Source organism: Uloborus diversus, chromosome 9 (assembly GCF_026930045.1).
Source record: "Uloborus diversus isolate 005 chromosome 9, Udiv.v.3.1, whole genome shotgun sequence".
Classification (NCBI taxonomy): domain Eukaryota; kingdom Metazoa; phylum Arthropoda; class Arachnida; order Araneae; family Uloboridae; genus Uloborus; species Uloborus diversus.
Window position 1 is genome coordinate 79,261,447 of NC_072739.1, and position 25,692 is coordinate 79,287,138.

The 25,692-nt window shown below is 32.0% G+C and overlaps 2 protein-coding genes across 3 annotated transcripts in view; one reads left to right on the forward strand and one right to left on the reverse strand.

The window, feature by feature from the left end:
* Window positions 1-4,260: 4,260 nt before the first annotated feature.
* LOC129229472 (uncharacterized) lies at window positions 4,261-18,028 on the reverse strand. The gene is made up of 5 exons (XM_054863786.1): window positions 18,002-18,028; window positions 13,196-13,271; window positions 11,238-11,434; window positions 8,701-8,995; window positions 4,261-8,393 (listed from the first exon to the last, which is right to left on the reverse strand). Exons 2-5 carry the CDS (start codon window positions 13,256-13,258, stop codon window positions 7,467-7,469), a joined length of 1,482 nt encoding a protein of 493 aa, XP_054719761.1. The 5' UTR covers window positions 13,259-13,271; window positions 18,002-18,028; the 3' UTR covers window positions 4,261-7,466.
* Window positions 18,029-19,071: 1,043 nt separating this feature from the next.
* Window positions 19,072-25,692, forward strand: part of LOC129229488 (transcription initiation factor TFIID subunit 12-like) — a 34,097-nt gene continuing 27,476 nt past the window's right edge. The window contains exons 1-2 of one of the 2 annotated variants that reach the window (XM_054863805.1): window positions 19,072-19,224; window positions 23,561-23,649. In XM_054863805.1, the coding sequence (XP_054719780.1) occupies window positions 23,569-23,649 (81 nt within the window). In that variant the 5' untranslated portion in view covers window positions 19,072-19,224; window positions 23,561-23,568. The remainder of the gene's footprint in view (window positions 19,225-23,560; window positions 23,650-25,692) is intronic. The other variant, XM_054863804.1, reaches the window with a different exon arrangement.

Below are 25,692 nucleotides of genomic sequence, written 5' to 3' on the forward strand. Positions count from 1 at the left end.
TTTTAATTTATATCTTTTTTGTTCATCAGAGAATTTTGTGCAATTTATTCCTGTGTGTTCGGAAGCTTTGCAAAATATGCAGAATTGCTTTACCGTTGTATTTAATGCAGCAGCCGAAGGCATACGCTTACTTTGAGAGAAATTAGTATGCTTGTTTTGAGAATTTTCGTTTGACGAGTTGTTTATTATACTAGTAGCTTCGCGACATCGTAGTTCATCTTTAATAAACGTGATTAACTCTGTAACTTCTGTATCTTTATCTGGGTCCCGTTTTCTATGAAAATCTAGAATTAAATTTTCCGGCAACAGTTTTAGCAAAATAGGCAATAACAAATGTCCGTATGAGCCCGACGTAACACCCATTGCTTCAAGATTTCTGACACTCACTTCTACACTATCATAAAGTTTTCTTAAACCTTTAACATTATTAGCAGATTTCACCCCTTCAAGATTAAGAATTTTGTTCATATGGCAACTGATAATGTTTTCGCGTCTTCCGTACCGTTCTTGAAGCAATTTTAAACACACTTTATAATTTTTATCATTTAGTTGAAATCCCGCAACAACATTATATGCAGGTCCTGATAGCAATGATTTTAAATACTGAAACTTCTCGATTTCAGTTAAAGATTCGTTTGAATCAATGGCATTGGAAAATGTATTAAAAAACTCAAGAAACTGGCTCGAATCTCCACTAAATTTTTCTATTTGTAACTTAGGCAGTTTTACTGCTGAAAATCTTTTATTTTCTAACACTGATTCATTAATGACATTTTCTACTTTAAGGTCTTCATTTACGTTACGTTTTCTCAGTGTATTCTTAAGCTTAAATTTTAGGACTTAAGATTTTGTCAGAATAATCTTCAACATTGGTTATTTCTTTTTCATACTCTGCTTTATCAGTAATTAGATCATCTATTGCGGAATCTAATTCTTTTAATAGCTTTTCTTTTTCAATTAAGATATCCAGTGATTCGCTTATCGAATCAAAATCCGCAACTTCAGCGATGTCTTTCAGTAACTTCTCAGATTTTGCAATTAATTTAGTTACTGCAGTTCGCACAGTTTGCTCTTTTATTTTTTAGTTTTTCTATAGCATCCATATTTAACTTTTCTTTAACACGTCATATTTATAGCCAAAGTTGCTTCAAAACTTAATTCTTAATTTTGCATAGTTCAAGAGTTAGCAATAAAGAAAAAGGTACAGCTTACCTTTATTTCAAGTCCAAACCGTGGGTTTCGGCACCAGAATAATAAATATAATGTATCAAGTTGAAATTTCCAAGTACGCCAAGTTTGGTCTCATTAGTCAAGATATTTTCCTCTGTATTCAAGTTAAGTTAAATGCTAGCAATATATTCATGACTCATTATTTTAAACATAAAAACGTTTATTTACATATGTACACGTATATAGTATTTAACATCTTTAATAGAGGTAATTCAGTCACGTTAAGGGTGACTGCCATCAAGATACAGCATCGATTAATTCAAGAGTCAAGAAGAAAACTAAACCGGCATTCAGCCTATTTTAAAGGACGCATACCACGTCATTAGATCACGTGATGAATTTACATTAAAATACTTCAACTTCAAGTTTAACTGAAACGAGAAAAAATACATGCAAATTATAAATGCAAATAAAATATTTAACAAATGTATCTTTTATTTTGGTAAATTTAGATCTTCTATAACTTAAGGAGATTTAAATGGGGGAATAAAACCCATTTTCTTATTGTTTATGTTATGTTTCAAAACATATCAGTGTTTGTAAATATTTTTTATTCAAAGTTTTATGGTGCTAAGATTTTTTTCCACATACTATCTGTAATCTTTTCATTTCTAGAAAGCATGAAGTATTTATATTTGAGGAGAAACAGTCACATGGCATAACACACAAAAGTGCTGCACTTAAGCATAAAAAGTACTAAATTTCAAGAATGTCTCAAATTTTTCCATAAGAACCTTACTATCCTAATTAACATACAAATTAAGAAAATCATGCAATGAAAATCAAAAGGGAATAGAAATACCTGACCCAGAAATGTAGCATATTATTTTTAAGAACTGTTATGCAGGGTGATTCAAAAGGAATGGTGGTTGTTTAAAACTTCTAAAATCGGTACAAAACCAGATTATTTTTTTTCTTTTTTTGCATATTTAAATCATCCTACAGATGTTCTACATGCCTCTCCTCCTTAGTCCTGAACAATATCATGCCTGCACCTCAAACTTCTGCTATTCAAGTTGTAGCTAGCCCAGGTTACAGAAGCAATTGCTGCAGTGATCCAATTTTTTTTAAAAAATCAAGTTTAGCAGGCATGGGCGCCCATATGCAAAACTGTAAGGGGGGGGGGGGGCTCAGATATTTTAACCATGTTTTAGCAGGATATTTTCCCCATGGAAACAGATTTCAGGACAGATTAGATTCATTAAAATTTGACATTTTTAATTACTTATTCATTAATGGCTGGAGAACAAATGTATTTACATTTTTGCAAAGAAAAAAGTACTAAAAGCAAGGAGATTCTAATTTCTAGGGGGGGGGGGGGCTCGAGCCCCCTCCCCCCTTGCCCCGTATATGGGCGCCCTTGTTAGCAGGTTAAATGGGAATCTCTATATATTCCCACAAGAAAAATCACGTGGTGTTAGGTTTGGTGACTGAGGAGGGCCAATCACAAAGTGCTGAATCACCTCTGTCTTGATGATCGTTTTGACTAACAGAATAATAAAACACAAGGGCGACACAAACGATAACACAGCAAATTTAAACTTCAGAACTTGTGTTTTCATTCAAGCTCCATCAGAGAGCTGTTCTCAAATTTGTAGCCTTTTAAAACCCCACCATTTTTTTTTTCTGAAACAATGTGTAAGTATAAACATAGGCATATTATAATACATTTGACATTTAATTAGTAAAAGAATTATAAGTTAACAACAGAATTTTATTTTTTAACACATGTCTTAAACTCTTCAAAAATGATTTTTTTTTTCAATTTTATGAATGTTAAACACAGAAGATCAAAATCTATTGAAGTAAGTCTAAAAAATAATGCAAAGCTGGAATAAAACAACCTTTCAATGATGTGAATTAAAATATCTTCACACTATAAACTATTTTTTAAGGTTTCACAATTAAGAAATTGCGTAGGCAAAGATGTGTTTTAAATGGGTGGAATATAGAACCAAACAGATGGTTCACAAAGGAATAATTTTTTTAGAAGATTACTTTAATAAAATTTAATTAACAATCATATTAAAATATGTATTTTGAAAACTATATATGTACCTACTCTCATAATATAAATACTTCATGTTTTCTATTTAATACCTATCATAATTACAGGTTTTCATAGTATTTTCTCTATTGAAAAATGATAAAGTATATTTCAAGAAAATATTTTTCACATGCAGCATAATTGAGTTTTTACTTGAATATTTTCATAAGAATCGACAATATTCGCTCCTTAAATGCTGTTTTATTTAGTAGTAACATATTAATTGTATCTAGCTCAGCTGTAATCATTCCTGAACCCCTTGTAGGGTTTATGTTTATGCTTATCAGATATCCAAGATAACCAGAGCTTTTTATGAAATGCCAAAGATGAACTAGGTAGCATAATATTGCTCTTGTATTTATGAATTTGTATGTAATTTTGTAATTATGTGAATTTGAAATAAACTAGATGTATAAAGATTTTGTTTGACTTTCTGAGCATCCTTCAGGAAATTATTTATTTTAAAACATATTTGCATAGCGTAAGGATTTCAACTACAGTCGAACTTTGTTAACGAGAAATCACTTAAAACGAAATATTGCTTTAAGTGAAATGCTTGTTTGGTCCCATAAGTTAACAATCACATAGTAATTGCTCAGATAAGATTAGTCCAATCAACATAAAATAATTATGGTTCTGTGCATTTTGCTGTAATGAGATTTGATTATATTTACTTTTATGTTTTGAAATTGCAATTCAGTGGAACCTCAGAGATCCGGAAAAGCTTGTGAAGAGAAGGCCTAAAAAATTATACCTTGCTTATGAGGTTTAATGATGTATTAAGGAAGTTGTGGTACTAAACTGAAATTTCGATAACTGAGATCCAACTGGTATCTTTTGTTTAATATTCCTCATCTTTCTCGATATTTTTGTTTTCAGAGTTGGTAGCTAGGAACAAAGTGAATGGCTGACAAGTTTCATTTATTGTTACATATATTCTATTTATTCATTAAATGAAACATATATTAGTAAATTTCTTTTATTCAGGATACAAAAACTAAATATGTCATCTAATTCAAATAAAAATTCTACAAATACATCAAAGGTCATAATTTTAACTTGATTATCTTACATACATTCATAAAAATAATTGTACTTCATTTTTGATCAGTCGAATTCATACATGTATATTATTGCACGGTAACAGTTATTTGGAATTTAGTTAGAATTTTTTAGCATAAAAAATAATTTATAACTTTCATTATTCAATTCACCAGTGACATATGAGGGCATAATAAAGTGATATTAAAGATTTTTTCTCAATATATACTAGAGACGTACCGAGTACTCGGTAACTACTCGGTACTCGGCCAATACCGAGTAGTTGCAAAAAATTGAATATTGTCCAAGACAGATACTAAAATTTATAAAAAAAGAGCAAGCATTATATTCTGCAATCATTTACAATTAAAATTTATAAGTCAAATTTAAATTTTGAGAATAATTAAGTTTGTAATGCTTCAATGGAATAAATCTTTATTTTTATGTCCCCAAAGTTGATAAAACTTATTTATTAAAAATTACGCAAAAAATGTAAGTATAGAAAATATGGAATTTTTATATTAAAAATGGATTTTTGCTACAAACAAAAATTAGTTATAAAAAATGTAAAAATACCTTTGCTTAAAAAATAAAACAACCTTAAGAGTACAGTGCAGGAACTCTGCATACACGTGTTTTGGCATTACAAGGAATTCCTTTTTCATTGCACAAAATGGGGGCTCGTAGATTTAAAGGCATCCAACAAAAGTCGTATTTTTTTGTTGAATGTCTTTACATTCTTTAGCTTACATGTTATGCACTGAAAAAGACGTTCCTTGTAACGGGGGGGGGGGGGGGGGGCAGAAACACGTGTCTGGAATGTTCCTGCACATTTGTTTTATCTGCTTTTAAAAAATATTTGTTTGGCAGATTAGAACTATAATTGATTGGTATACAGTGAAACCCCTCCTAACGGACACCCCTCTTATGCGGACAATTTTTAATTCCCCAGTTCCAATGCAAATAACATTATTAAACCCCTGTCCTGCGGACACCTCTATATTGCAGAAAAAAATTTGTCCTGTTAGTGTCCGCATTAGAGGGATTTTACTGTAATTTGTTTTAATTCCAACTTGATTAATCATACCTTTTATTTATTTATTTTTAATTTAAAAAATTATTTTTTTGTAAAATTTGACACAAACAAAATTGTATATATATAATGCGTAATTAAATTTCAGCAGTAATTTAGATTTAAAAACTATTATATGGACAAGGAGGTTTATACTACTATTCCAATAAGTTCAAAATTCATCACATGTGTGTCTGTGGTTCTTCTTAAAACATAATTGGTACTTGGAACTCTGCCGAGTACTCAGTAACACGGTACTCGGCAGAGTAATAAAAGGCCGAGTACTCGGTACTCGGCCAAAGTGCTACTTGGTACGTCTCTAATATCTAATATATACTTATATATGAGGCAATGAAAAGCAAAGGGATGTAAGTGCTAAGATTAAAAATTTGGAGTAACCAGTACACAAATAGGTGAACCAATCCTCTGTTTTGGGGAAAGAGATAGTACTAGACGCCGTGGTAGGTGCTGCTATACAGTTTGATTTTTAAAAACTTTTCAACGAAAGCCTACCTGGGACGAACTTAAAACGTGCTTAACTTAAAAATGTCCACTTACATCCCTTTGCTTATCATTGCCTCATGTATTTGTCAACATTTATTTATGTTGAAAATAATTCAAGGTTTTACACTTATTTTTGGAGAGTTTTAAGAGCTGAAGACAATTGATCATAATTTCCCAATCAAGACAAGTCGAAAAATTTCTATTTTAATTTCTCGGTCACTATAAAGCTAAAAAATGCATACTATTTTATTATTCATGCGCATAATTTGAAAGTAATGCTTTTAGCTCCAATTTCTTTGGTATATTACAATATTTGGTAATTTGTAAGTTTTACATTGATTCAGTGTATGAAAATTGAAGGAAAGTATTTTTTAAAAATACATTTTAAGTAATCCACATGTTCAGCAAAGTACACGTTTGATGCACAACAAGAGAAATTTTGCATTTTCAGATGTACTTTTTGTAGTTAGTCAAGTCTTATGGTAGCTATCTTTTTCTCTATTTTTGATGCAATGTTGCTAATTTTTAAGTTAACTCTCTTTCATGCTTTGTAAAAAGCTATTTTAATTCGAATGCTGGATAAAAAAGAAATAGTTTTAAAACAACATTTTATGTAGGAGAGTACCATGGTCAGTCAATAGGAAGAAGCCCGGTTAGAAATAAAACTGAAAAGTGTACTAGATAATTACAGAATGATGTTCATTTTGAACTAAGTGAGCCTTAAAGAAATAATTTTATGCTGGTGTAAAGTTTGTAATAAAGTAAAATTGAGATGAGTGTACATTTTTGAAAGTCTATCAATGCAAAAGACCTCTAAAGTGGAAAAATTTTAATTCTTCCTACATTTTATATGTTCACCAGCACAAGCAACAGTCAGATGGATAGGTTGACATTTATGACCACTTCAGTATCTGAGACAAAAGAATCCTATCTGCACCGTTGTGAGCAAACATCATGATGTAACGAAAAGCTATTAAATTTTGCATCATCATAACGTTTAACGATTTTTATTCTTTTTAAGAACTATTAATTTTTACTGTTATTTCCCAATGTCAAACATCCATTTGATTTTTTGAATAGTTAATTTTTGGTTTTACACAATTCTAAAGAAATTGTTCTGCAAAATGTTCATAATGTTCTTAAATACACCCCTTTTATTTTGATTCAACCAAACATTGTAGGTTCATAAACATAAAATCAAAAACTTAATTTTTGTGTGACCTAGGAGGCAAAATAATACTCAAATTAACGTAAGGGAATACAGTTGTTTCAAGACAACTGAAGATCTTTTCAATCATGCTTACTAATTTAATTTAGTAATTGAGAATTGTAAGTGAGTGACACATTTGTCTCATCTGATTAAATTCACTATACAGAAGAAAAGGCTCTTAGAGGTATTAAAAACAGCTGTAATGATTTATACACTGAATACATATACATTTGAATTTTATTTATTGTGTTCTTATCATTTTAACACAAGCTTATCTAAAGCATAAATATTAAACAAGTATAATGACATAATTTGTATTATATTAAATAATTTAATTTTCTATAAAAATAAAAATATCCATCTCAAACGCACTTTCCAGAACATAGCCACTCTTTATGGTCGTCTTTAACAAAATATGAAGAAAATGACTGTTCTACTACCTTTGCAGGACTTGAATTGGTATTGCGTAGTACAATATTAGCTGATGTATCCAACTCTTTGGAATCAATATTATTTACCCAAGTTTTCAAATCACTACTAACTGGGTGCGACTGTACTGTATTTGACTGCTCTTTACCGACATTCAATGGTTGGGTACTAATTGATTTAACTCCTCCACTTTTAGAGTTGTCGCTTAACCATATTTTCAAATCATCTCTAATGGCAGAAGATTCAGATGAATCATTTTTAGTTATTAGGAATGTGGAAATATCTTCGACAAATTGAACACTTTTCGGTACTTTTTGTCCATGACAAGTGAGGAAATTAGCTAAATATTTATTCTTTGGAACTGTATGGAATACTGGTTCACTTTCTACAGTCATCTGCAGTGGAGTTACAATTTTGGTTTCTTTGTCGTCGGGTTCTGTAAAATTGGATGAACTAGAATTTGTATTGTATTTTGTGTCCATACTTTTATTTTTATGCAACCAATCGGACACCTTTAAAGAAGGTTTTGAAACATCAGGAATAAGTGGAGTTACAATTTTGGTTTCTTTATCATCAGGTTCTGTAAAATTGGATGAACAAGAATTTGTATTGTATTTTGTGTCCATACTTTCATTTTTATACAACCAATCGGACACCTCCAAAGAAGATTTCCTACTATTCGGAACATGTGAGCTATTCTTCGTTACTTTTTCGATGTATTTTTCACCATTACATGAAAAAGTAACTACTATACATTTTGCACCAATGTTATCATTTCGGTGCAACCAATCTGATACCTTTAAAGAAGGTTTCGAAACATCAGGAATATGTGGGCTTCTCATTGATTTCAAGTTTTCATGCTGAAAAAAAGTTAATAGTTAAATTTAGACCACATGCTTTCAATCTCATTCTAGTCACTTTCATTTCAAATTATTTAACAGAGAAAGAATGGTTAATGTTTGAAAACGTAACCTAAAAGTTATCATTTTGATTCATACTACTTTTCTTATCTTACTTAAATATTTGGTTTAGCAAATTAGAAATGCAACAAATGTGCCTTCAGTTCAATATCTATTAATCTAACATTAGATTCCTATAATTAATATTATCCAGGAAAGAAAAATAAATTACCAACTATTAAACAACAATGTATAAATTCTTAATTACCTTTTCACATGCAATCGTGCTTTCCTCACACAATTCAGTTGTTTCCATCACTTCGAAAGAATCATCTGATAATGTTTTACTTCCACCAGAACAATTGGAAGCCAAAGTACACTCTCCTGAAGGGTTAAAAATCTGCTTTGTTCTTGATTCTTCAGAATCGAATTTTGAATTTTCATGGGCCATTCTTTCTTTAATCACAAAGCTTTTTAAAATTTTTGCAACACATTTGATGTCTAAGTTTAACTGCTCAAATCTTTCGTCGTATCGTAGCATATCTCTTGATAAATTATCTATCCTGAAATAACATAAGATAAAGGAATAAAAGAAAAGAAAGCAAGAAAATAAATTTACATTACACACAATAAAAAATTAAAAAATCCATGAACATATAAGTTCATTGTGAAAAAAAATTAAATACTTGACATTAGAAATCTAGATGATTTATCTACAACAATATTTATGTATCATTTGAGGAGTTATCGTTTAAAAGTACAGTGGCGGGTCAAAAATCCGTACAACTTGGGAGAAGTGGTTGTACGAAGTAGGCAGAAAGTATCAGGTTGGAGAAAATTAAACTGTGCTGTTGGCAATTAATCTCTTTCATGCATTCTTTTTAAATTTATGGGGGAACAGATAAGCACTTTTATTTTTAAGGAATCCTTTAATAGCTTTGCAAAAAGTAGAGTTTGATCACTAAATTCTGAAAGTACTGACCAGGCTGGAAAACATAGACTTATACAATTTATAGTAAGCAACCCTGAGTCGCAATCAATCAGGCCAGGTCAAATAAATGACAGTGAAAATGATTATTTTATTTTCTCACATAATAAGTGGATCTCACATATTAATCGACCCCCTAGTTTTAGGAGGAAAATGAGGGGAAAAAATCAAAAACTCGCATTTAAGTTGAGCCCTCTACTTTTTGAAACAATCTGGAACTTCTTGCCGCAAATTTTGAATACAATCATGATAAAAAGGAGGGAAATGAAAGGTAATGAACATTTTAATGTTAAAAATGTCCAATTATTATTCTTTTGCACAAAAAAAGTTCACTTCTGTCATCACAATTTTCGTAAAGGGTTTGATTTAGCCATGGCGATTTTTGTGACTTGCTGCTTTTATTTTGAACTAGCCGCCTGCGGCGACCAGCTGGTCCGTCTTTTTACGCCAAGGTTGCGCCTTCGGCGGCTGCTGAAATAAATTTCGTGGCGGTATCAATCAATCTATATCTATACTATTATTAACTTGAATAGAATAATTTCTAGACCTTACCGTTTTCCCGGTAAGCGCGCCACACACACACACAAAAACATCTTATTTCAACATAGCCGACCAGCTGGTTCGCCTTCTTACGCCATTCTATGCAGGCAGCCACCTACGGCGGCTGTTTGGCTAACTTGTCATTTACCTTTTTACTTCAAATTTGCCGCCTTCGGAAGCTGTTTAAATAAATTTGGCAGCAGTATTAATCAATCCATCTCTATCTTTTTTTGTGCTATTCACATTTTTACGCAAAGATTGCCGCCTTCGGCGGCTATCTACCTTTACGATCTATCTCTAAATTTTCTTATTCATCTCCATTTATTCCATCATAAATATACTTTTTTCTTCTGAAGAGGGTGAAATGCTTTTACTATTACCAACGTAAATTTTAGAAATGAGGCTTGGATACTTCTCGCAGGATGATATTAGAAAAAAATAAAACCCAGGAAAAAATGCAAATTAAAGGTTTTTTCAAAAATTCATAAAAAATACAAAAACTGCTCTATCTTCAAAATTTTTTCATTCATCATATTTAAAATTAAATTTCCTACACAATAGTAAAAAAAATATGTAGCGCGATTGGTTCGGGGTCTGTGAGGTAAAACATACTAAAAAGTGCAAAAAAACACATAAAACATTAAATAACTTTTTTTCTAATAAAAATTTCAAAAATCGAAGTCCGAGGTGCACAACTTCAGCAAAAACTACACCTGTATACCAAATTTCATCTTTCTAGGCCTTACCGTTTTCCCGAGGTGCGCGCCACACACACACAAACATCTTATTTTATTATATGTATAGATAAATATCAATAAAATTCTGTGCTATAGTCATATTACTTTTTAAAAAATGAGCATTAATTCACGACTATCGGGAAAAATTGCGAATATGGCGGTTTCTGCACTTTTCGCGTAGTTGGCCGTTTACTGTAATTATTTAGCCTTCATTTCACAGTCAGACCGAACAAAATTATAGCAGAATGTGTAAGTATTTACTTCTCTAGCATTTACTTAAAAGGGTTGGACTAAAATCGGGAAACTGTTCACGTTTTCGAGTGCTCTTTTCCCAATAATTGTTCGGGAAACTTTTATGGAAATTTGCCCCGCATATAAGTCGACCGCGTAACTTTTAATCTTATTTTTTGCACTGATTTCTCGAGTATATAGGGTACTGATTAAACCATAAGCCCCTTATATTGTTGAAAACTACTAAAGAAAAAGATTATCTGAGAAAGGATCGATGTAATCAATTTCATAAAAGAAAAAAAAACTTACTCTTCAGCTATAATATCTTTTAAGGATTTCAAATCATCTTCAAAGCCAGGCGATGAAAGCCAACATTCATACAACATATCATCACATAACCAAATGTCCTTATGACATAACTCATCTATATTAAAGCACAATTCATGTTGCCTCTCTTTTATAAGGTTTATTAGCTCATCAGTTTGACACATAAGATTTCCTTTCATCTGAAAAAGTATGGAAAGTAATTAACATTTCATGCACTTGCTTTTCCAAAATTTTCGTACATACATCCATTGTTACAAAACATATTTTAATTAAAACCGCCAAAATTTAAACAATCAAAATCTGACCTTATTCAACAGCAACAATATAAAAGCCTGACTCAATGAAAAATGCTGGATTAGAGAGTGGAGTAACACTTAACACGTTTAGAAAAGTTACTTAATTGTGTTATAATTTTACTAAAAATGCATAAAAATATATTTTGATAGCTGAGATTTTGTTGAAATTACCAAGTTGTAGGCAATGGGACTAAAAATCGTAAATTCTTACTTTATGGCATTTAAAACGTTGGCAATACTTTAAAAACTGACCAGCTATTCAGTTTCCAAAATCATTATTGAGAAGCTACGTGTTAGCAAAAATCTTGCCCTTACTTTAAAGAAAAATTCTGGATGAGAAATGGGTCTGTCAATCTTAATTCTCAGTTTTACAGACATTTTCAGTTCAGGCATAATGTGGTAATTTTTTACGTCTAATATATTTTTAAAAAATCATTTTTGTCGGCTGAATTTAATTAATAGTTTTGTTTTAATACATACTATATTTGGGTGAATTATCATAACGTGGAACACTTGCCATGTTTTCAAAGCTTAGTCAAAACTAAGTGTTTATCTGGTAATCAAACATTGCAAAATCAAAACAACTGAAATTTTACATGAATAAAAAATCTGAAAAACTGAAACGTGTTTAAAGTTATCATTTTTAGACCAACAGTTAAACTCTGTTAATACAAAATGCCAAAAATCCTTGAATTTGTTCAGAGTAGGCATTATTTTATCTCATTGTGACCATCAAACAGAAATGAATAATTTTTTGGCACACCGTTGTGTTTTCCTGAAAATGCAGAAATGAATGAAAAATTATTGAAACCAAAACCCCTTCCTTTATGAAATCCTGGACACGGGCCTGCGAATATGCATCATGATATGTTTGCATGTACTGTTTATTTTTGGAATTCGTCTTTTCTCTCGAACAAACTTCATGAACATAGAAACACTTTGATCACTATCAAAATGGCTTCTCCCTTGCAACAATGTGCAGTCTAACAAGGATAGTAAACACTAACTGGAATATTTCACTTCCCGGACACAAAGACCGTAAGAATGGCCAAAACGGAAGAGTTGGCAGGTATGATATCTTGCAATGCCCAGAGCCAGTGGCACAACAAAGGGGAGGGGGCGGGGGAAACACCCCCCCCCCCCCAGAGCCATTGGTTTTAACATAAATACAAATTCTAATACAGTAGCTTATGCATATGAAAGGGTTGTTTAGATAAAAAAAATCCCCTTCAGAAGGTAATTTTGATCAAAAACTCCCTCCAGAAGGTATTTTTGATTTAAAAAAACTCTTACAGAAGGTGTTTTTCATCAAAAAAAAAAAAAACCCTAGAAAAGGTATTTCTAGTCGTGTTAGTGCCCAGAGCCCTTGGTCAGGAAAGCTGAGATGGGCACCATAAGCCTTCCTTGGCCACCATCGGCTGTTGTACCACTAAGTTTGGCTTGATTTTGTTAAACTCTATTTACAAAAATCAACAGCATAAAATTATTTTAATCTCCTCTTGTGTCCTGCCCAATTTACCATCATTTGCTGGTTAATTTTTTTAAACCAAATGAATTTCATGTGGGATATTAATAACAATAGGTCCTAAATCCTCAAGAAAAATTAAAAATTTAAAATCTCAAGAAAAGTGAATATAAACTTACTTTCAATAAATCTTTTACTGCATGTCGTCTGCCGCATTTTAAAGCAATGATTTTATCTTCCATTGATGATTGTTTTCTGCAAGAAAAATTTAATCACTGATAATGGAAAAGCTTAAACTATATCTGAAAATTATTACTAGACATACATAACGATGTAATATATTTGTAACATAGGTGTAACTGTAACCGTGGTATTGTAGTGTAACTGTATGAAAGAATGTAAAGAAAACCAGCTATGTAACGCACATCGTTAATATATATCGATAACAAACTCTCCCTTCCTTTGTAAACAAAGTTGTTATAGTTATCCTACCATAGTATATTATTCTAAATGAATAGGTAAGCTAGTACAGACATCACATATGGCGACGAGTGATTTTTGAAGGCAAAGAACTCACTATATCAAAAGCGAAACTATAGACATTGTTCTCTACTGAACGCAACAGGTAGGAAAGAACTTTCTTTTTACAAACTGTTTATGTTGCTGAAATTAATTCTACATTAATAATCAGAAAATGGCAGAAGGAAACAGGTATGAAATTATCGAGAAATTGATAGAGCAAAACAATGCTCTAATGGAAATGTTGAAAATTCATAATAAAAACGAAAATGTTCCGATTCCACAAAACAAAAATGTCAACGTGCAATTTGAAAAATATGACGAATCTGTTGAGTCATGGGATTCATATATTAACAGATTTACAGCTTTTTTAGATGTTCAGAACATTTCAGATGAAAAGCTATTCATTTCATGTTTATAGCCGAAATTGTTTACGTTATTGAAAAGTCTTATCGCTCCGGTTAAGCCTGCCGATAAAAGTTTCGATGATCTAAGAACAATTTTAAGTAAACATTTGAATCCAAAGCCATTAATAATTCCTGCTCGACATGCATTTCTAAATCGAAAGCAGCAGGATAGCGAATCCATTTCGAATCCATTTCGTGTTATTTGGCAGAACTACGCTCACTTGCGGTTCCTTGTTTATATCCAGATGATGTGCTGAATATTATGCTACGGGATGTGTTCGTAAGTGGATTAAGGAACAGTCAAATACAGAACAGAATTTTCGAGGAGAAAGATGATATTGATTTGGACACTACCCTAAATATCGCTCTGGCGATGGAGAAGGCATTCCAAGGTGCTAAAGATTTAATTGGAAATGACAAATTTATTTCAGTTAATGCACTAAAGCCAAAATCAGCTAAAGATTTTCCAAAGAAAAATAAAGTCTTGAAAGCTCAAGACTGTTATCATTGTGGGAAAAATAACCACAGTAGTGCAAGTTGTAAATTCAAGGAAAGTACCTGTAATTACTGCAAAAAACAGGATCATTTGCAGAAAGTGTGTTTCAAATTTAAGCAGGACATTAAAAAAGTTCCTCAAAAGAATAAACAAATTGTTGTCACAAACGAAGAATGTCAGCCTGAAGCAGAGCTACTCCCATTCTATGCCCTGCAACTTAAGGGTAATAGGTCACCAATTCTGTTGGACATCCAAATTGATGGGTATTCCACAAAAATAGAGTTGGATACTGGTGCAGCCATCTCCACGATGAGCATACAAAATTTCCGAAAGATATCAAAGAAACCACTTTTGCCATGCAAGGTTATTCTTAAATCTTATACTGGAAACACCATCATTCCTCTAGGGCAAGTAGAAGTTGAGGCTCAATATCAAGGCCAAATGAAGGTAGTCAAACTTTTCATACTTAAAGAAAATTTAGACACAATTTTTGGCAGAGAATGGCTATATTCCTTCCAATTTGATTGGAATTTTGTAAAATCAATTAAATCGGAATCCGTGGGTAAAAAACGTGACAATCGATTGGTTTCGTTGCTGGATAAATACAAAGAAATTTTTAATGAAGAACTTGGTGCAATAAAAAATTTCGAGTGCAAATTAGAACTCAAACCGGAAGTTCAGCCTGTTTTTATCAAAGCCAGAAGTGTTCCCAGGGGTCTGTCCAGGATTTTTCACAGGGTCCGTTTTTTGTGAAAAATCAAATAATTTTGTGAAAAATGAATTAATTTTGTGAAAAATCAAAAAATTTCGCAAAAAAAAAAAATTTTTTTGTTAAAACGAAATTTTAGAATTTAGAGATGGCACAAACTGCATCAATTAAACTTAAAGTTGGGTGTTTTCCTCTTCTATGTTGAGAAAATCATTCTGGATTTTTTTTCTGATATTTGGCGGGGGGGGGGGGGGGGGGGGGGGGGGGGGGGGGGGGGGGGGGGGGGGGCATCGCTCTTTCAAGTATCAATATTTATCTACCATTCTACATTATGTTAAATTATACTAGATATATTTCTGTACAGTACTTAAAATAATTGTAACAAAAATATAAATAAATAAAATAAAATTCAGAATGGGTTCAGCATTCAACTTTTTGACCCAGGACACTCTTAAAAAGCACAGAATTTCATTTAAAACTTATAAATTCCGTGATTTTAACAAAAATAAAAAGATATTTCAATTGTTTACCTCTTAGCAAAGCGTAATAATCATCAAAAATTCGAAAAATCGGATTCCCATAGCGAATGCAAAGAGATCGCAATTATCAAAGTGAAGGCATCAAAAGTATAAAAACGGCTTGTAAAAGAATTTTTGATAAAATTATTTTAAAATTGCATTTTAGAGTCCTATGAAACATATCATTAATATCTGTGGACACAGTTGACCCAAAAAATAAGATAAAATAAACCATCTATTCAGCATTTTAATTTTCGACTCATAAGAGAAAATGGAATTTTGCTTTAAAAACTTGAAATGAGAGTCCTAACAGAAATAAAGAGACTTTTCATTAATTTGAATCCTAATTAAACGAAGTTAGCTTGAAAAAAGAACAAAGTATGATTCTCATATGGGATGTTAAAAGATTGCATTTTTCAAAATGTAGTCGTCTAAAGAAAAAAGAACTGATTAAAAGAGTTTATTTAAAGTTATTCACCTTTGTGTTAGCATCGAAAAATCAAAAACCATATAATTTTCTCCCAAAATAACAATTAAACATCACACTGTGCACCGTAAAAACGCAAATATTGACAAGCTGGCAAAATGATGAGAATATTTTCTAATCAAGTCATTATAAAGGTTCAACGCCAGACCCTAAGTGGTGATAATTTTGAAGTTGGTAACCCTATCTGAAGGGATCATATTTTTTCCTCACCCTTACTATTTCCTATGCAGTTCTAAGTTCATTTCGCAGATATATATTATTATTGTTTATTAAATCATGAGCTAAGAAAAGTGCTTACCAATGCCTTTTCAGAAAAGTTTACAACAACACCACTGCTAATTAGCTGTGATAAAACAAACAACCATTATATTTATTTGGCAGTAGCAATTATTTATCGCTTGCAGGAGCATCCCAAGAGTGCCGATTTTTTTCTTTCAAAATTAGCCGATTTTGTATAAGCTGATCCCACTAATTTGACTTAAAAAAGGTTTCAAAAATTATTGGTTTATACACAGAAATATGCGTTATTTTGCTTTCAGATTTGCTCTTTCAATAAACATTTTGTGACAGATCCGATCTTGTTTATCAGAATTTTGTGAAGAGTCTGTTTTGTTTGATCGGGATTTTGTGAAAGGTCCGTTTTGGTTGATCGGATTTTTGTGAAGGGTCCGTTAACGGACCCAAATATCCTCTGGCCAAACCCCTGGTTCCTTTTTCTTTGAAAAGTAGGGTTGAAGATGAAATAGATAGATTAGAAAAGCAAGGTATTATAGAAAAAATCGACACATCGGAATGGAAAACCAGTTATGTAACGCACATCGTTAACATATATCATATCGATAACAATCTCTCCCTTCCTTTGTAAATAAAGTTGTTATAGTTATCCTACCATAGTATATTATTCTAAATGAATAGGTAAGCTACTACAGACATCACAAACAATCAGAATGTATATGCACTACTAATAACTAGAAAAATGTGAAGTAAATGTTTCTCATCAGGGTTCCCCAATAGAAAATGAAACCGCGAGAATTGCACTTTTAAAATAAATCTCACGTAAGATATTTTTAACAAAAAACATCTATTGGAAAAGATATTGTTCTAATTTCAACACAGGGGGTTAGGTTTTCTCCCCCACATATATTCAATGACCTTAAGTCGAAATAATGATATAGGAAAATGCAACTAAACATACAGGAAGAAGTAAAATCGCACACATGCGTTTTGAGGTCACATTAAAAACTTTAATCAAAACAAAGTTGCAAGCTTTAAGATAGTCTGCAACTTGTGGATTCAATTATGTTACTTTTTTTTAAAATGAAAAGAATAGATTCATTTTTGACAGAAATAAGAACGAAATGCAGTTGAGGAATGTTCGAGCATAAAGTTCTAGCTAGTAATCAGATCTGAAATATTGACTGTGTTTAACAAGTGTTTGTATTTCAATGAGAGTCCTCTTAATCTGGATCAGCACGCTTTTAAACACATGATTATACCTCGTGTAGAAACTATTCTAAACTTTCTAAATACTTATTTTAAAGCTAATAACATCAAATACCGCGATCAGCTCGGCAAACATAATTAATAAAAATCGCACCGAGAAAGCAAGAACTTCCACTCCCCTGAAAGAATTTTTTCAGTGTTGTATTTAAGTTTTGTAAAACGCTCAGAAGTTTAAAACACTGATGCAATCAGTTCTTGAAACTCACGACAGTGTAGATATCAATTCAAAAAATTTTTTCGATAAGATCTAAACTTCTTACTGTGGACTTATATTTTAACACATAATATGGTAACATTCATTGACGAATTTTATAATTATAAGGGAAAAAAAAGGAACCGTACGAACGATATGGACCAAGAATAAAACACCGTCTGTCACAGATTAAAAAATCAGAAAGCAAAGCGGAACACGACCGTCGGACGACCGTCACTTTGCAGCGGTCGAAGTTTAGAACAGTCACGTAGTCACTGTTTTAAACTTCGGCGGCTCAGCGGTAACACAGTTGGCTTTTCAATGGAGGCCATCGTCATTCCTACATTTTGTCCCCAATTTCGAAGTTTTTCCAAACTTGGCCTTCAAAAAATTATGCCACTTCGAATTTTTCCAAAAGAAGTGTTAAAGAGCAAGGGCGCCCATACGCAAAAAATTAAGGGGGGGGGGGGAGAGGCCTCAGATATTTCCACCATGGTTGCGTTCGACGAACCTCCTCGGTCTACCGGTAGGTAACCGGTAACTAACCGCAGCGTTCTATGATCAGCCGGTTACCGCGGCGGTTACCATTCTAAGAAGTTGATTGGTTGATTGGAGCACGTGATCATTATCTGTCACGTGATTAACTAACCGGTCGCGCTCGGTTGTGCTCGTCGAACGCAACCCATGTGTTTATTTTTTTGCAAAGAAAAAAAGGACCAGCAAGAAGGCAAGAAGGTTCTAATGTCTAAGGGGGGGGAGGGCTTGAGCCCTCACTTGCCCCTTATATGAGTGCCCTTGTTAATGAGCATGAACTCGGTAGAGTCCCTATATGAAAACGTTCGGCAGCAGAATTTGTCAGCACTCATTGGCTGCGTTCGACGAGCTCGACCGAGAGCAACCGGTTAGTTAATCACGTGACAGCTAATGATCACGTGCTCCAATCAACCAATCAACTGCTTAGATTGGTAACCGCTCTGGTAACCGGTTTGATCATAGAACGATTCGGTTAGTAACCAGTTACTTACCGGTCGACCAGTGAGTTTCGTCGAACGCAACCATCCAGGATACTTTTTCCCCCCATTCGACCAACTGGTTAACTGGTTGCTCTTTCGAACATACCATTGGTTAGTCACCGGTATAACTGATTTTACAGGCTACTCTATTCGAACATAAACTACGGTATATAAGGAAATATATGAAAAAATTAGAGCGAGGAGAATTAAATTTTGAACTTGGCAACATCACGTTAACTGTGTTGTTGACAATTTCAACGCAATTTAGGAAAATTTGATGTGTTGGGCTTTTGTATTAAGAATTCGCGCGATTTACTTGAAAAATGCTCCTATAAACTTGATAATTTTGTGCTAATATTCCAGGTAGCTCCCTTAAAAACTTTTGATGTACAATACAGATGTTTCTACGAAACGTTTTGTTGTTTTAAAATAGTTAGATTCAGCGTACCATTAGTGCTTCTGGTTTTTTTTGGTATACGGTTTTAAGGGTTCTATTTCTTTAGTTTTTTGCATTAAATTGGGGAAAGGCTTTTCAAGCACACAGAGCAGTAATTTAAATTTCAGTTTTTTGTTTCATTTTTCTATGTGCTAAATTTAGAATTAAAAGTTTAACATTGCGAATCTGTTATTCAAAATCTTCACTAGAAATTAAAATTACTATAAGAAATTCAACGACAGTTTATATTTAGTTTTTGTGAGCATTTTTTAATTCGTGACGTGCTATTTTATTAAAATGCATTGAACATGGAACATTTCTGCACATCCTTTTGCAGAAAGTAAATTTTGAAATAACTTTTTACTGTACAAAACTTGCAGTTTAGATTTTGTGCAATAAAACTATCTATTTTTAATTTTACACTAAATCTTGTTATAAGTGCTAGCATAAGATGTGGAATACAATTTTAAAATTCATCAACATGCTGCCTCAGATCAGAAATTGATAAAGGAGAAATTTTCTCTCTCTCTTTTTTTTTTGCTTGACGTAAGTCAGGTATGCACAACCTTTGATAGGACAGTACCCCGCAAAGGATGAAGTTACTCACATTAAGGGCTATTTTGAAAATTGTAGAAATGGGGCATTCCAAGTTATTTAGCTGTTACGGACTCTACACTTCATAGGCATAACTTAACCTCCTACTCTTCATCTTCATCATTGCAAATATTCATGTTAAATTTTTTGTAAATATATAGTCCTATGTCTAATTATGCCATAACAATAAAAAAAGTTAAAATTTGTTTTGAACTTGTAAAAATATAGAAATATATATTGCCTGTTACGAACTCTACACACAAAAGACATGGAAATTTTTGCGCAAACTAAGTTCCAATTTTCTGTGAATGTAGCAACCATGCTGATCTAACGAAGCTTTTTTAGTATGCTTCAGTTTATCTGTTTTGCATTCAGAATCCAAAATAATAATTTAAAAGGCATAAAATATTTTTTAATGAATTATTTACTTAACAACGGTCAATTTAGGAGCATGTTACGGACCCTACATATTTGTCACGTTTCAGTATGGTTAAAATTGTTGACAACAGAAACTATAATACGACCTTATTGTTCAACATTTTAAATTATAGACTCAATTGTTTGAGCTGTTTTTTCATTATATGCAAAAAAACCGTGCAGAAGAGTCAATTGGAGGAGGATCTCCTGGTAGAACCATCAAGTAGCTGCCAACGTCGATTTCTTCGTACTCTGCTTTTTGCATTGTCTTGAACTTGTTTCTGGATACAGTTTTTCAGTTCAAATTTTACAAGCAATTTTTCTTTTTGAGTCAATTTGATGATCTGTCCAGGCCTCCAGTCATCGCTATAAAGAACAGCTATCCATGTTCCTACATCCTAAGTCCATGCTTGGAACTGCTTTGAGCTGTACTCGTAGATGCCACTGCTCTTTCTTCTCCTTTTCTGATGCTTCTGTTTTCAATGTAAATAGAATTAACTTCTTCTTTAACTTTTCCATTAAGAACAGAAAAACTGTGCATTCTTCGTGTTCCAGGTATTGCTTTTGTTTCATGCCATCTAACTTCTAGCTGAAACTCTTTAACGATAGTTGACACTTCATTTTCAGTTACATATAGAATATTAGTTTAGCCTCTCGTTTTGCAATTTTGTAGAAATCGAAAGCATTTGAAGGTACATCTTTTTTTTTGCATGGTACAGAACCACAATTCTTTTAACTTCTGCACCTATACCGTCCACTGACCTTTTGCCATGAGCTGTGTAGCGAAGAAGTTCCAAGAGGCAGTACAGTCATGATCTTCTTTGTGGTGAATCAAATTGTTTCCTAGGTTGTATTTGTTCTTGAATTGGCTTCCACAGCCATCTGACCAATAGGGCACATGCACAATTGGTTTTTTTAAGTTTCTTCTCTTTTGCTATGAGTAATGCTGTCCAGAGGACAATTGCATGTGAGATGTGCTTTAGTTCTTCTCCACTCTTATGATATGCTACTGTGGTGAACACTGTCACTTGCTCGTCTCACTGTCACTTATGAAAGCTCACTGGTCACCAGGTGAGCTTTCATAGTTTCGTTCTGCTGCTTCAAGCTGGAGTTTTCAGCCAAGTCTTCTTGAAGGATTATTTCGCCTTCTGTTAAGTTTGCTTTTAAATATCTTAAGTTTAAATGTTGCCATTTCTCCTTGTAAGCATGTCTTGCGAAAGAGTTCAGTTGTTCTTTTAGAACTTGTTTTCCTTCGGCTAGATCAGTTTAAATTATTGTGGGCTGTGTTAAAACTGATGCCAAATGTAGAGTCCGTAACATTTCGTCGAGTCCGTAACAAATTTTGAAAATTAATAAAAATTGACCAATTGCAACAATCATGAAATTTATTTTAGAATGTTGTAACACTATAGGTGAGATTAGAAAAATATTCAATTTAGTGAAATAAAATACATAAATAACAAAAATAACTAAACTTTTCTTCCAATTATTGTTACTGACTCTACAGTCATCTTTTTCACAACCCGTCATTTTTTATAGAACATACTTTTTGATTAAAATTATTAACTGTACTTACAGATGAGCCTTCACTTTATTTGTCTCAAACACCAGTTTGAGCTTAGAATCGGTTTTTAGGTAAGATTTGTAAGAAAAATTCAATGTAGAGTCCGTAACAGTGAAAATTGAATTTTTGATGTTTCGAGTGCAATTACATACATAATATGAAGTAAATTACGAAAAAAATATGATATTCATATCCTTTGGGATGTGCCTTTTCAATATATGTAAAAAAATTTAACTTTTGACAAGTTTTGTTACAGACACCCCTATGTCACAAATACCTTGGAATGCCCCAAATGCATGTTGTATTTAGCACAATATTTGTGATATAATATGTATATAATTTACAGGAGTGTAGGTAATTTCTTCACGCAGGTACAGATAATGGAAGAAAAGTTATTTAATGAAAATAATTCATGTAAAAACAAATTGTGAAATACCAACTGTGACTTAGTATAATAGTGCTAGAAATCAGTAAAAAAATCTTACGGGTCCTTCAGACCAGTCAAACTTGAATATGTACTGGTCTGCAGACAACATCACTGGTCCGCTTTTTAAATTAACATTAAATATGTTTGTACCTAAAATTATTTACACTTGATTGCATTTATTAAGTTATTTTAAGTGTGATAAATATATTGAGTAAAATGTGGATGTGCGATTTAAACATACACGCAATCCATTACACGACATATTACATCAACTAGGCTTATGATTTTGAATTTTTTCTAACTGAATGTGATCAAAAATAGCCAGCCTGATCAAAATCTGATTAGACTATAAATCTGAATATTTTTAGCATCATCCTAAAAGCTAAATATTAAAAAGCTTTTCATTATTTGCAAAATAATTACCATCAAAAAATACTTTTGTAGACATCTAGTATAAAAAAAAGGAAACAAAGCACTTTTTCTACTACGAAACTTAACCATAAAAAAGTCCTTTTAATTGAATTAAAGTGCTCACTGAAGAATCCTGCCCATTTTTTTGATTTTAGGGAAACACTAGTAAATCACATCTGATCAAAAAAAAAAAAAAAAAAAAAAAAAGGGAGTTAAAAAGGATGAATAAAAATATATATCACAATATATTAATTTCATTAAAAATTTTGCTTTAAATCAAATGATTTTTTTTTTTAATTAAAAAACTACGCTGTTGGAAACAATATTTTTTCTTTCTTTTAAAAATTTAGCAAATTATCAAATATATTTATGAAGTAACTTTCCTACTCTCTCTTGTTCTATTAAAGAACTTTTATTATATGTATTTGTTTAATCAAAATTTGAATCATCAGAGCAAGAAATAAAGGATTCATTATATTTTTTTTAAACAAAAATGTTGGTATTTCTTAAAAGTTGTACTTGTGTAACATTTAAGTTCAGACCCTTCTCCTTTCTCTCCTACATGTGTTTCAAGATTTCAAGGATTCCACTTTTCAATGTAGAAATGTGAGCTTTTGGATGTTAAGTCATTTGACAAAAGGTTGTTTTTGTCGGATGTCTCTACATCCAAAAGCTTACAATTTTTTTTTTGCATTGAAAACTTTAATCCCTAAAACCTCTAAACATGTGTCTACAATTTACACTGAATTTGTATTTATTATTGTTTTTTGCATTGTTAATCTGTATATTGTGTCTCTATTATATAAAGATATATATCACACTTTCATTTTTCATATATCAATTCTTTTAGGGAAAGCTATGTCCTTGGTAACAACCATAAATTCAACTCCAATTCCTTCGGTACCAGCTACAACTATACAGTCAAATATAATATCTGGGGTATGCAATGATTTTTCTTTTCTATTTTGTGTTTAGTTTATTAAATAAATCTAATCAGAATGAAATAATCCAACCATTTTGCAATTTTAAATAAAAATACTAATTCTTGGCCTCTTAATTTTGTTGCACTTAGATTTTCCTAGAACTAAGAATAATATGTAAAATTTTTGGTTATATGTATTATGATTTTCAGGGTATCCGTGCATCCGGTAGACCTCAAGATTCAGAAAATTTTCAAGTGGCCAATGGCCACTAGACTCAAAAAACTTGGTGGCCACCAGTTTTACCGTGTTTTGAAAACAGCACTCTAGTACAAGAATGGGGGGGGGGGGGGATTTCAATTTGTATTTTTTGAAACAAATATTATGAAAGTGATGCTAAATGAATGCTAACAAGAAATATAAATTATATTAATCATGGAAATATAAGAGGCATTGGGTGAAGGTTGGGAGCTCCTGATTCATTCCACCCATTTTAAAGTTTCATAAGAAAAAAAAGTCATTAAACCAAAAATAAAGTAGTGTACACAGTACCATAGGACAGGGAAAAAAAAAGTATTTCCCATAAAAACAACAAATTCCTTTAAACTCTTTTTGTAAATCATTGCAAACGCCATGGTAGTAAAAATCAACATGCACTTTTCAGGTAACTAGTTTAATGAAAAGAATTAATTGTAAGAAATTTAGCACGAAGGGAATAGAAAAAATATTAGATAAGCATATGATTTGAATTTTTTCAATAATTAAGATTGTTTTTCTTTTTGGGCATAAAAATAATTAACTACAAACCTCCTCCAATAATATGCAATTTAGCATTTACCAAGAATATATTTCCAAAAAAAAAAAAAAAAAAACATTTTTTTTGCATTATTTGAACTAATGGTATGACCAAACAAGGCGACTACGTTCCATACTCAGCATCTCCACATTAGGATGACTATGAAGGGAAAACGATCAAAGGACTGGCTATTTGGCTTATATTTTAATCTGATGCGAATGAAGATTAAAAAATTACAGTTATTCGAATAAGTAGAAACTAGCCTCCGTTGTATAAACGATTTTCAATGGAACGTATTCCTAATCGATTGCGAGTATTACCGTCCACATCACAGCAGAAATATAAGATATAGTTTATAGTAATATAGTTTTTTTTTCTTTCTATTTTTAATGATGTATAGGATTTTTAATGAAATACAGGATTTATGGGACAACATGGAATATTGTTTATGGCAAAGGAATGATAAAATGGGGCACACGGGGGGGGGGGGGGGAGGGGGCAGCTTTCTGCGGTCAAAAACAAGTTACCTTTTCAAGTTTAAAATTAAATAATTTGTCTTCCTATTTTGACGATTTTTTCAGAATAAAGACTGTGTGAGTTAATTGGGAATCAAATAGGATCGGAACGACCTTCGAGGGTTTATGTAAAAAAACATACAATATGATGTTTTTTTTTTCATATTTAAAGAGCCAAAATTTGCAACATATTTTTATACTTTCAGAACAAGATTTAAAGCAAAACATAAAACTGTGTTCTAGAAAAAGATCATCAATTAATCCTTAAAAAACTACAATTAAGACAAATAGTCAGTTTTTAGCACATAAGTGTCTAAATTAATTAGAATTAAAAAAAATGCTCTGAGGATAAAATTTCGCATTTTTCCAGAAAATAATTACGATTTACCCGGGAAAAAAGGGCACATTTTGCGTTGTTATCAATAGTTTGCACTGCAATAAACATCCAATGCTATTTTCGGAAACTTAGACTCTTAAAAAGTCTTGTGTACTGCCATCTTGGGAATGACCAAATATGGCGGCTACGACAAAAATTAAGAAATAATTTTTTGAATTTGTAGCAGGAAAACAATTTAAAAATAATAAATCTTCGTGAAACTACAATTCAGTTGAAAAGTTTTTAGCACATTTGCGTCCAAGGCAATGAGGATAAGATTAAGTTTTAAGAACAAAATTTTTCATTTCTCAAGAAAATTACATATTTAAAATAAATTAAAATAAAAACAAGTTGCAGCACATTTTGCATTGTTTT

Excerpts from the sequence above, each read along its gene's own strand:
- LOC129229472 (XM_054863786.1), bottom strand. The coding sequence starts at position 13,258 with ATGGAAGATAAAATCATTGCTTTAAAATGCGGCAGACGACATGCAGTA. Across the intron at positions 11,435-13,195 it reads CAGTAAAAGATTTATTGAAA|ATGAAAGGAAATCTTATGTG; the intron begins GTAAGTTTATAT and ends ATACTTTTTCAG. Across the intron at positions 8,996-11,237 it reads AAAGATATTATAGCTGAAGA|GATAGATAATTTATCAAGAG; the intron begins GTAAGTTTTTTT and ends ATGTTATTTCAG.